The 12,231-nt window shown below is 47.1% G+C and overlaps 1 protein-coding gene across 3 annotated transcripts in view; it reads left to right on the forward strand.

The window, feature by feature from the left end:
• Window positions 1–11,848, forward strand: part of LOC144138313 (protein Dr1-like) — a 39,209-nt gene extending 27,361 nt beyond the window's left edge. For 2 of the 3 annotated variants that reach the window (XM_077670530.1, XM_077670546.1), the window contains one exon: window positions 4,648–6,317. In XM_077670530.1, coding sequence (XP_077526656.1) covers window positions 4,648–4,767 — 120 coding nt within the window. In that variant the 3' untranslated portion in view covers window positions 4,768–6,317. Of the gene's footprint in view, window positions 1–4,647; window positions 6,318–10,207 lie in introns of those variants that run through there. The other variant, XM_077670536.1, reaches the window with a different exon arrangement.
• Window positions 11,849–12,231: the final 383 nt, after the last annotated feature.

A 12,231-nucleotide genomic window follows, 5' to 3' on the forward strand; every position in this document is an offset into this window, starting at 1 on the left:
GCAATAATGTGACCTCTTTAGGCTGTGTGAACAGCATACTGAGCATTATTAGCCTAATTTTATCTAATAAACCCTTTTTACAGAAATATAAATAGCATCAGCATGCATGGCAGGTCTTAAGCTAAATTTTCATACCACGAATTTTTAAAAATTCAATTAAAAAGTTCCTTAATGGCCCGTAAGAAATGACCTAATTAGGCTCCGGTATTTCCTTTGTAACTCAAAAACTAAATATGCTACCTCGAAACTAATTGCATATTTAAAATCTGGAAAACAAGACACATATGCATAGTAATTTTCATGGCCCTAGCTCAAATAATAAAGTTCGTTTCAAGACCCACGTCTCCCCTTAAAGGGACACTAAAGGGTAGCATTTCGGCTGGCATACCTGCTAATTTTCCCGCCATTTTTGCGCGGGGCTACCTTGGTTGCCAGACCAGGACTGCCCTCTGTTGATTAGCTTGCATCATACATTTGCAGGTACTGCAAACGTATTGGGGCCCGTAAAGGCCACAGATCTGGCAGCCCGCTCTGGTTACAAACCCCTGTGCGCTCGTGCCGCGGGCTCGGGCTCGAGCCCAGGTTCGTTTTTTTTAGATGCGACGCTGAGAGGAGCATCTCTTGCTGGCGGCCCTGTCCTGCGTCCGTCGGCGGCAGCGTCCGCGTCCACACAGCTGCGTCTCTCCTCCGCTCACCCCTTCTCCTCTCGCCGTGATAGCGCGCCCTCTCCCCCAACATCTGTGGCGCATGCAGTGCGGCGCGCTCTCACTCCACCGGTGGGCGGCGCTGCGCGGCTCAAGTGCGCTGTGCGCATGTGCAGCGCCCTCTCTCTCTGCGGTCTCCTCTCCTTCGGGTGGGCTGCGCATTAAGCGGAGTGCCGCACTTCGGCCGGTCTCTCAGTCTACGGTCGTCTGCGCTACGCTTGCGCTCTCTCTCTCTCTCTCTCTCTCTCTCTCTCTCTCTCTCTCTCTCTCTCTCTCTCTCTCTCTCTCTCTCTCTCTCTCTCTCTCTCTCTCTCGCTCTCGCTCTCGCATTACCCGATGATTGCTCACGCAATCCGAGTAATCGACCCAACGGAAATGCACAATGGAACCCCCTTCAGGGTCGCATCACACCAGGGTTCCCGCAAGATAAGGTGGGCGTGGTTTTTTTTTTTTTTTTCCTCCTCTTTGAGGTACTACAAATGTATTGGGGCCCTTAAAGGCCGCAGATCCGTCAGTCCGCTCTGGTTGTAAACCCCTGCGTGCTCGTGCCCCGGATCATGCTCGGGCCCTGTTCGTTTTTTTGCTTCGTCCTTAGGGGAGGTACTACGAACGTATAGGGCCCATAAAGGCATTCCATAAGGGGGGGGGGCAGTCCTGGTCTGGCAACCATGATAGCCCCGCGAAAAAAAAAAAAAAAAAGAACGAACCCAGGCACGAGCCAAGACGTGAGCGCGCAGGGGTTTGTAACCAGAGCGGGCTGACAGATCGGCGGCCTTTACGGGCCCCAATACGTTTTTAGTACCCGCGAATGTAAGATACGAGCTAATCAACAGAGGGCAGTCCTGGTCTGGCAACCAAGGTAGCCCCGCGCAAAAATGGCGGGAAAATTTGTGGGTATGCCAGCCGAAATGCTACCCACTAAAGGGTGGGAAGAAGTTGGCCTGTATCAGTAGATTACGGTGCCAAGAATCTAAATGCACCGTTCTCGCAGCTAGCAGTTGTTAATAAGGCAGAAAATGCCAAAAACGTGAAAAGAGGCTCGGACTCTTTTACGATTTTGGGTACAACGGTGTGTGACGTCACAAAAGTTGTGACCAGCGAGAGCTCATTGGAGGAGCATCTATAATCTTTTCCTCAAATAAACAGTTCCGAAGTGGTTGAGCACTTGAAATAATCGTAAATCAACACGTTCCATGAGCTGATACTATTCAAAACACACACTACAGCTTTTGTACATTGCGAGACAGGCTGCTTCCCATGCTGCTTCGCTCGCGCTTCAGCCAGCCGTGATGCTTTCAGTTTTGTTTGGGAAAAGCATTGGTGCGCAATTAGCGATGTCGGTAGTCTACAACAGTGAACGCAAGCAATACGAAAGCGGCAAAAGGAAGAAGATCCACTGCAGGTGGTTAAGGAAGCTCAGGTGGGTTGCCTGAGTTTCCTATCTTGTGTTCTCCACACGTGGATGTTGCTTTGCTATCGGTAAAGCATAACCTCGCCCGCTTCGAACCTTATCGGCCGTGAAAGGTCCAGGGTACTTACTGCAGTGGTTATCCGACCGATCCGACCTTGTGCAGTTCCCTTGGCGGTGAGTTGCTGTTGATAATCCCTAAATGGTGTATCTTGTAGTTCTACCCTTGTTATGTTTGAGCCTAGGCGACCAGGTGAGCTTAGGCCACAAGGACTACTCGACATGGGTGCTGTAAAGAGTGTTTATTTCACACTATGTTCGCGTGAGAAAACAGTACGAGACAGTCTGGATCGCCAGACGAAGACGCACGCCTGAGCGAGGCCTTGCCGGCCTCCGTGCTGGCATGATATTTGAAGTGGCGCTTCTCGCATCTTAAGGGGCTTTCGTGATCACAACCATCTCGTGTTCTCTTCATTCACGCGAACCTAGCGTGAAATACACACTCGCTTCCCGGCACCTGTCTCGAGTAGCCTTCATGGCCAAGGCTCTCCCCTTGGCCCAAACCTAACAAGAGTAGAACTACGCGACACACTATTTACAAATTGTTTATGAAGAGCAACTTGGCGGTGAATGGAAGGGTACAAGGTCGGATCAGTCGGCTTTCATGGGCGGTGAAGTTCAGCTTGCCAGATTGGGGAGGCGTTCTGACACCAGCCGCTGGTCGAAATTTCACCAGATTTCATCAGCAGTACTGTTGTAATGTATTCCTGGCTCCTGCATCTCTTCTGTGCATAGTCTCTACTCTAAGATTGTGTTCTTGTTTTCTGACACCAGCCGCTGGTCGAAATTTCACCACATTTCACCAGCAGTACTGTTGTAATGTATTCCTGGCTCCTGCATCTCTTCTGTGCATAGTCTCTAAGATTGTGTTCTTGTTGCTTTTGTCCATCCCATGCGGAGGGGGACTTTGATTTAGCAAAATAGGTTTGAGTGTTGTAAAATAAAATTTTTCATTCATATCTGTCGCAGTGGTAGCTAAAAGAACTCTTACTCCATTTTCTATTGGCGTTATCGCACTGAAAGTTAGCCCGAGTCCAAAGTTACCCCGCTGTACTTTTTGCCTATCTCTATTTTCAAACGTAAAACATAATGCAAACAAGGTATATTTCTCTCAAATTACTATGTGAGTGTCATACAAAACAAGTTAGCGATAAATATGTTAGTGACGAAACACCAGTGGGACGTCCTCCATACAGAATTTCAGACAATGTTATTCAGTGTGGTTTGTTGGCTCCAATGTCACATTTGAGTTTTCATTTCTATTGGGGGGGCGGAGGTGATGATGAATACACTTTATTTAAGTTGAGGGGCTGGTATTTGGGCACCCACCCGGTTGGAGGCTTCCTTATTCCGGGATGCCTTGCACTGTGCTGCCACCCTTGCCCTCTCCTCCAATTGTCGCTGGTCTGAGAGGTCGGAGCTGGTCAGCAGCTCCTTCCACTGCTCAAAGGTAGGGGTGAGGCTTGGGGATTGCTGGCACTCCCATACCACGTAAAACCAAAAATACTTATCGAGCACACTAAAACGTGCATGCAGTCCAGTAATGTGAGTCGCTCGTCATGTTTAGGAGTGAAAAGCAAAAAAATGCATGTGTGTACGAGATTTTGGCGCACGTTAAAGATCCCCAGGGGGTCAAAATTAATTTGGAGCCCTCCACTACGGTGCGCCTCATCGCCTGCGTTGCGTCGGCGCATCAAACCCTACAATCAATCAATCTTCATGTTTAGGAGCTTTTTGAAAAAACTTTCATCCAGGGGAAGAAAACCATGGTTCAAAGCAGTAACATAACTTTTTCGCCACTTTTCACCACATGTTCGGGCAATATGGAGGACTTCAGTGTCACGGTCGAAGAAGGCATATCTGACCACAAACTGATTCCGCTTGAGATTCTGTGTGGTACAAAACCTCTCAAACGACCCTTCGTTTGGGTGCCTGTTAGTGGCTACGGCCGGGCAGATGACACGACAGTTTTGGATTTTTTTGGAAACTGCTTTTGATGATTTCAAGCAAGCCATCGAAAAGTGTCAAAAGCCATAAGTGATAGTTAAGTTACCTTTGCGAATACGGGAGTGAGTGACCTTGCTTCTTTGGACTGTCGTGTAGTGCCTAAGCTCGTGGGAAAGCGGCAGGCGCAAATCGCCCAGTTTTTCACGGTGAAATAAATCCTTAAAGGGGAAGTTCACCATCACGTATGTCAAGCATTTTGGTTTCTTCTGTGCTTTATTCATGCGAGCCTTAACTCAAAACCTGCATGTAATGAAAACGTGGATGTAGTAAAAAATTGTGAATCTTTGTCAGCTTCGTTATATCCAGGCTTAACTGTACTACAATCACCCAGTCATGCTTCTTGGCAGCAGCTTGCGTTAGGGGCTGGGGAGTGACCACTGCCTCGCATGTTTCCCCCGACATCTCCGCTATATCGGGACAGAGCAGTGCTCTTAGTGCCTTGTCTTGGTGGCCCCTCGCTTGTTGCAGGCTCGGCAACAGCAGGCGGAGCTGGCGCAGCAGGAGTGGACGCAGATGCAGCAGGCGGCCCAGCTGCAGCTGCAGCAGCAGATGAGCCGCACCCACGCGGCCGACGAGGACGACTACTGAACGGGAGGGGGCAAGGGGCTGCTCCGCTTCAATGCGCACAATGTGAGGGGGGACAGGCTGGCTGTTGGCCCGGTTTCGCACCGGTGCTGGTGGACAGGCAGCATCGCAAATACAGATACCAAGGCGTGGGAGTGATGCTCTTTGTTTGTGCAAGGGGGTTTGTGGAAGCCAGGGGAACGCTCTGGTGTGTTCAAATCAGGTGTCCGCCACAAAGGCAGGAAACTGTGACAGCCTTGTTAGGGCACTGTACTGTTGGTCGCCTCGGCACAGAAATCCTGCAGGGTGGCGCGCTGATGCCATTGCTGTTCACAGGCATTGGCATGCCGCTGGGAAAAAGGGGGGTAACATTTCGTTGCGGTTTTTCCAAGATGTAGCTAGTCGGGTTGGAGGTCCTCACCTTGAACAGTGGTACCACACCAGAAGCTTGCACTCGGGGTACCCGGGAGTACTCTGTTATGATAATGCGCTTACTAGTTGGGCATGCAAGCAGGCCTGTCACCGATTCGGAGCTTATCACATCGTGCATTGACTGTGGTTGTTTGAGGAAAGTGTGTGCAGGAGTGCGTGTGTACGGTAGTTGACCCCGTTGTTGCAGCGGGTGTCCGTTGTTCTAGAACAATGGTTCACGCGTGCACCATGTGCACAGTAGGGCTTTCCTTTTCCTTTTTGTCGCCCACACTGGCATTTGTTGGTCTCCTTCACCAGTGCCGAAGTAGTGCCCGGCCGCACAGCCAAGCGCACACTCACGCTATCGACGGAAGTCTCGCTACCCTGCACGGAATTTGCACTAGTGCAGGTTGAGAAAAGTAGTTCCACTATATGTATGTGTGTGTGTGTGTTGGTGTTGCATCGTGTGTTTGTCCCTTGTAGTTCTGACGAGGTCCTTTAAAGCCATGCTGGCATTGCACGGTCAGCGTTGGGTTTGTTCTTTTGGTCATCATTGCGTGCATTTGTGGGCAGTCGCCGGTCTTCTGCCTAGACTGTTTTTGGACACTCGCTAAACCGTGTGTTTGTCAGAACTAATGCACAAGTCCGCTGCGTTCTTTTGATAGCTGTAAAAGGGGGGAAACTGTTGTCCCCCCAGACATTGCTTGCAGGGCAAAGCTGCAGTCTTTTTCACTGCCGAGAGGAGCCGTGTCGATTCTTGCATCGTTTCATTCCCAGTGGTGGTTTTACTGCAAATTTGCAGTAGTCGAACCGAGACGAAAAAAACTTGTACTTTCAGTGTCTCGGGCCGTCGATTGAGTGATCTTCACTCTTTGTTCGTGGCTGAATCGTTAACCAGGCCTGGTTCAATCCTGGGCTGTTTCTTGTCGCTGCCTCGTGCAACCGGACCCGGTTCACCACATGGCACCTTCGCTCTCTGTTTGTTATTGAATAATGTAAACAGGTGAGCTGAACAAGTGATGCCTTTGCTCTTTTTTTCGTTCTTGGGTCATTAAATGAGGCAAGTGGGCCCCATAAAAAGAACCTCAAAACAGCTGCACTCCCCAGTATAGAGATTCAGGATTCTACCGAGTGGAAGGAACACGAAGAGTGTCTTAACAAAATGGAAACGCGCAGTTCTTGTCGTTCCCAGTGTCGCACCATTACTAATCTGCACCTATCGGCCTGCAATTCCAATTGGTTGTTTCGTATTCAGTTAAACCATAATGTGGCACATTTCACTGTAACAAATTACTCGGCATAAGGAAGTAACTAAATTTCATTACTTTCATGTGCATCGAACGTCTCCGTGTATTTTGAGCCTCTATACATGGAAACAGTTATTTTGCAATTGCAGTTTCAGCACAAGGACCCATTCACAGTGCGGTGGTCAAGGTTAAATTATTGCTAAAAGGTCAGTGTGGCGCCTATTTTAGCTGTGAATCAAGAGGGAAAAGTCTCGGCTTCCATCTCCTCTGTTGTGAATCAACTCGTAATGTTTTCAAGGAGGCCAGTATAGTTTGTGTGGGCTGTGGCAAGGTTCAACTGTTCACCACTGAAGGTTAAATCAATGGGCTGTTTTTTGTTTTGCACGTTCATTGATAATGTAAGTTTTAGTCTGCATTTCACTGCAGGTGTGTGAATAATCGAATACATTGCAAATAGCATTTGCTGTTCGATTCAATTAGCAGTGTGCTAGTACAAACTGTTTTTTTATTGTTTGTATTTTTAAATCAAATAAAAAAAATCTGGCTTTGCCACCATACAAGAAGGCTGCTCGTGTTGGCTTTCCCGCGTATCACTTAAGCTGTAGGGAAGTGTTACCTATATGTGGGTGTGCAAGTGAATTGAGGACTAATTTTGCGGGCGTATTGCAGGCATTCAAGCGGAACAACCCTGCACACTGTGTGGAACAAATGGTTTGCAGATTTGGCCTTTTAGCCCTGCATTCCCTTTTGAAACTTGCATTGAGGAACGTTGGCTGTGACTTGGGGCCTGTAACTTTACTTCCACGGTGGTGAAACTTGTTGAGGGGGTTTTACATAGACGCATTAATAGCCGTCGTTAACAGCTGCTTGTTCAGGAAACTGTCTAGACCTGTCTAGAAAATAAGCTGAATTGATTTCAAAGCAGGTATGCTCAGCCAATGCCAAAATGGCTTCAGCCCTGGTTGTGCTATCTTTTCCACGTGGTTGGTGGATGCCCCTCCCACCCTCTCCCCAAACGAAATCCGTACAGCTCTCCCGAGTTCTGGAGGCGCGCCCTGTCTAGCTCATGCCTGTCCGACCAGCTTCCACTGGTGGAGCGGGCTGTAGCGGCTGGCAAAGCATATGGGGTCTTGGACTTCGGACTCCACCTCGTGAAGACTCCATACAGATTTGCTACACAATAAAGATGTTTATCCTCCTCCTCCCACATAAGCGCCTCACTACACTTGCACGTCCCTGTGACCAGGTTGTTGGTCTAGTGACTCTGGACATTGCAAATTCTTAGAATAGCTTTTACAGGGGTGAGACAGCTGCGCATATTGCGCAGATTTGATACAAATTTGTTTTCCTGCGCCAGGCTGCTCCAAAAGCTTGAAAATAGCAAAAATTGCACCAAACTGCTCCAAAACAGTCTCAGAGCCAAGGATTTTAACGCTCCCGTCAGTTCCAGTGCGGAAGAATGCTTACTGACGGCATAATTTTCCAGCACCCCCAAGGTGATGCTGTTTGTAAAGGTTTAATTGATTGATCATTCCATAAAAAACCTGCTTCAAATTGTCCCCGAGGTAGTTTTTTTTTCGAAAGTCACAATGTCGGGTTGCACATGTTATATTCTGTGCATTTAAATTTTCCCATTGAAAACCATTGCAAAGTCCTGTAGAAAAAAAAGGCTTAGGTGTACTGAGGCGTCAAACCACTTGTGCAAGTTGAAAAAAACGGCAATTTTTGGAGCGCCGTATCTCCGGAACGACATTACTGGGCACCGCCACCTTGGTGTGATGAAGATATGAAAACATGGCCGCTGGGCGAAGCAGTTCCTTGTGGTTCAGGCAGAGCGCTCTTCGCCAATTTCTACCTTGGTTTTAGTTATGGGGGTGGCTGGGTTTACATTTAGTCGTTTGATCGGTTGCTGGAAGGGGCGTGACTCAAAAGACGGGAGCTCATCAGAAACAACATGGCGCCCGCGAATTCGCCGTGTTTCGGCCTTGAGTGTGAGGCCAGTATGTGCTTGAAGTGAAATTTCGGGCTCATTGCGGTGTTATAAAACACTGAGTTATTGATGCCTTTCCCAGCGGACTTGCGAGCAACGGGAATGGGACAATCGATGCTGCAAAAGTGGCGGCGCAGGCTACATCGCCGCGAAATGTTCAAGCAGTCTTTGATAGCAGGATGGGCTATTATTGCACTCTAGTTATAATTGTTCATTTATCTGAAGTGAAATTTATTGCCAAAAGAAGGGAGGTGGATAAACATACCAACGTTACTCAGATTACGATCGTAGTGAACATGCACCTTGGGGATTGAAATGGAAGGGCTGGTGGGGTGCGACGACTGTGACCTCGCTTTGCTCAGCTTTGGCCGTGGCTCTACACTTGTTTGTAACGACGAGTCTGAATGGGATTACAAAAATAACAATTTTGGCATTCACATGATAATAAAAATGCCTTACAACCGCTTAGTTTTTTTCAATTCGATATTATCAATGGAACTTCACGCTATCTATGCATAGAGCCTAAGAATTCAAAAATGGCTAGTAAAAAGGTAGTGCAGTTTGTACCTTGTGATACTCTGGTAGAAAAAACTTTATTGAAAGGCTGTTGCAGTGTTATGTGCGTTCAAAACCAATTAAAAAGTGCACTTTTCACCTGCGAGTTGCCAAAAATTTGATTTTTTTGGCTCCTAAGGTGATATAATAAATGTCGTTCTGCTCCAAATCAAGGTTCTTCTGCTCCAAAAACTGCTCCCAAATCTGATTCAGCTGTCTCACCCCTGCTTTTAGTATCCAATGTTGCTGCCCGATTGCAGAACCTTAAGCTTCCAAAGCTACACTTTGGCATGGACTTCAAGAGTTTCTGGGGAACAGACAGTTCATTTTCGGCAGCGTTAATATTAACAATGTGGGCCATTTGGCTGCTGGAGAAGTGAAACAGCGAAGTAAGGACAAAACCTAAGTGAGGGGGCACACGGGAATAACGCCCGAATACCATTTCTTGGCAGTGGCCATAGACCAAAGGGCTTCTGCAAGGGGTAGTTCTTGCACGAGTTCTTTTTAGTGTCCTGTTATGTGGTTTTTAGTGTTTGCATCTACATTATGCCGATGATACTATCTTCTGCTATTCAGATTTTTTTTACGTGTCTGAGTTAATATTCTTGACTCGTTGTCTTTGTTTCAATGCCATCTCCCTGGTCTCTAGCTCTGTGTACATCACTGCCTGCTACGACCAAAGGAGAATCAACATTTGCATGAGTTGGTATCAGTTGAACATTTTGGGGGGCAGGGCAGAAGATGAATACGGAAAAAAGGAGGAAGACGGGAAGTGCCGTCCTGGCTCTATCCTTTCATGTTGGGCTGCGCCGACTGTTTACATACGACGAAGAAAAACCATGGGACATTCACAAGACAAGCAGAAACTATCGACTGATTCGCTTACTCAAAATTCAGGCGATTATGTGAAGGTGGAGGTGAGGGCGGAAAGACAAGAACAAAGTAAAATTTGTGTTTGCATGTGTGATTGGTTAAGCCATGAAATCTTCAGTGAGCTTTGATGTCTCCGTGGGATAATGGAGGTAAATTCCAAGCCTTTATGTGTGCTGTGAAATGTGTGAAGAACATACCATATAATGCGGAATATAGGTCGACCCCCTTACCTTGTAGCTGAAAAATAAAAAAAAAATTCTCTTCACAACATTTGTTTTATTGAGGCCATGACTTGTTTCTTCTCGGATTACTTGTTAGGGTTGTCTGAAACGTCAAACGACTGCTTCTCGCCGGCTATTGCCCACCCAGCAAGTCATCCTCGGTGCAGGTGGTGCAAGCGGCGTCTGACCACCTTGCGGATATCGCCCGACGAACTGCTCCACTGGAGAGGGTCCAGAATGCCAAGTGCTGCGAGGCTAGCATCGGAGATCGGAAACTGAGCAAGAGCCAGCCATTCTGCTCGCAAAGTCGACTTGTAAAGTTCTGAAAGAACGGCCGCCCAGAGTACGGAGCGAAAAATACGGGATGGGCGATCTTTCGGGTCAGGTGCAAAGAACTTAGTGGCTGCACCGCCAATCAATACTGCGGAGATGTCGAAAAAATACCATATGGGCGAACTTTCGGCTCAAGTGCGGAAAGGACAAATAAGTGACCTCATCAACACAGAAATAGATTATTCACGTTTATTTTGTTCACTCATCAGCGCTAAAGCCATCGATTTTAGGGTGTGGGCGATCTGTGGGGTCGTTTAGTAAATTTAATATTTCACTCGTAAAGGGAGTGGGCGATGTTTCGGGGGTGGGCATTCACTCGGAACGTTACGGTAACCAGGCTAGCTAAGACGTTTTGCGATAGCTTTTCTTGACTCAAATAAGGAGGCTGTGGTTACATCGCTTGTAGTAATAGGAAGCTTTTGCTTTGCATATGCAGGGTTAGCTGATGCAGCCATTTCTTTTTTTTTTATTTGGACATTCTGGAAGAAAAAAATAATTTAGCCAGCACACATGCTTGTACATTCAATAGACAACCTTCAGTCCAGTTCAGTCGGTTTCTAGTGTTCGTTTCCAGTTAACTTTGCGTTTATATACCTCTGATTTTTAGGGTACAGTGTAAATGGCTGTCGTGAATATAGCCAGCCACGTTTGCTGGAAAATTTGTCAGATTTTTGTTTCGTCTGAAGGCTAAGGAAAACGAAATTGGTGGACAACACCACCAGCACTGCGGTCACGCACTCTTCTGCCTGTTTCACCCCAGTGTCTTGCATTTTAAAGCTGTTTTTTTTTTTTATTATTGGCATCTTTTCGCTTGAACAAGTTGGCTTTTGCGTTTATATACCTCTGATTTTTAGGGTACAGTGTAAATGGCTGTCGTGAATATAGCCAGCCACGTTTGCTGGAAAATTTGTCGGATTTTTGTTTCGTCTGAAGGCTAAGGAAAACGAAATTGGTGGACAACACCACCAGCACTGCGGTCACGCACTCTTCTGCCTGTTTCACCCCAGTGTCTTGCATTTTAAAGCTGTTTTTTTTGTATTATTGGCATCTTTTCTCTTGAACAAGTTGGCTTTTCTCCTTCCCTTTTCTCAATACACGTGTTCAATCAATCAGTCAATTTGCCGAACATTTTCCGCTTTACGGTTGCAAAGTTGCAGTTTTGTCCACCTCATTTCTGGATGTCGTGCTGCCAAACTTAGCTCTGGGAGCAATCACTGCAAAAGCAATCACTGCGTGTTGGGGAGCTTGAAGACCTGTCAAGTGCTTCCAACAAAACAAAAGTGACTGTGGCGCAAGTAAAGCGGCATCTGGGTTGGGTTAGTGCAACGAGCGGGCCTTGTCATTAATGGGCGTAAGAATTCAAGGCTGTTTATGCACAGGTGCAGTGAAAATGGGGATAATGGGACACTGGGAAGCTTTTGTCGCTTATAAGTACTAAGTTCGTTGCATAATTTGGAGGGCACACGAGAGTTTGACCTGTACTTTTAATTAATAAAGGCAAATTTGCGTGACTGCCATGACTGATTTGTTGTCACTCGGCCTGAAACACTGTGCTTGAAGACTAGTTTGGATAGTATGTTCTTTTGCTGACTGAGAAGCATTTAATGAAAATATGGTTAAATGGTGTTCACACATCCTGTATGTTTCCAAAGGCCATAATCTTATGAATAAGTTTCAGCGCTTGATGATGAATTTGTACAAACCCCCCCACAAACTAATTTTGCGATTTTTTGCCCCCAACGAAGTGAAGTGAACAGCTGGCGAGGAGAAGAGTACGCGAGATATCGGACCACGAACGCTGGGCAGAGTCTTCTCTAAGGTCCAGCCGTATGACGCCAGGCGCTCCTCACAAGACGCA

The sequence above is a fragment of the Haemaphysalis longicornis genome, unplaced genomic scaffold, assembly GCF_048455015.1.
Source record: "Haemaphysalis longicornis isolate Haplotype H1 unplaced genomic scaffold, Haemaphysalis longicornis Haplotype H1 scaffold_1, whole genome shotgun sequence".
Lineage (NCBI taxonomy): Eukaryota > Metazoa > Arthropoda > Arachnida > Ixodida > Ixodidae > Haemaphysalis > Haemaphysalis longicornis.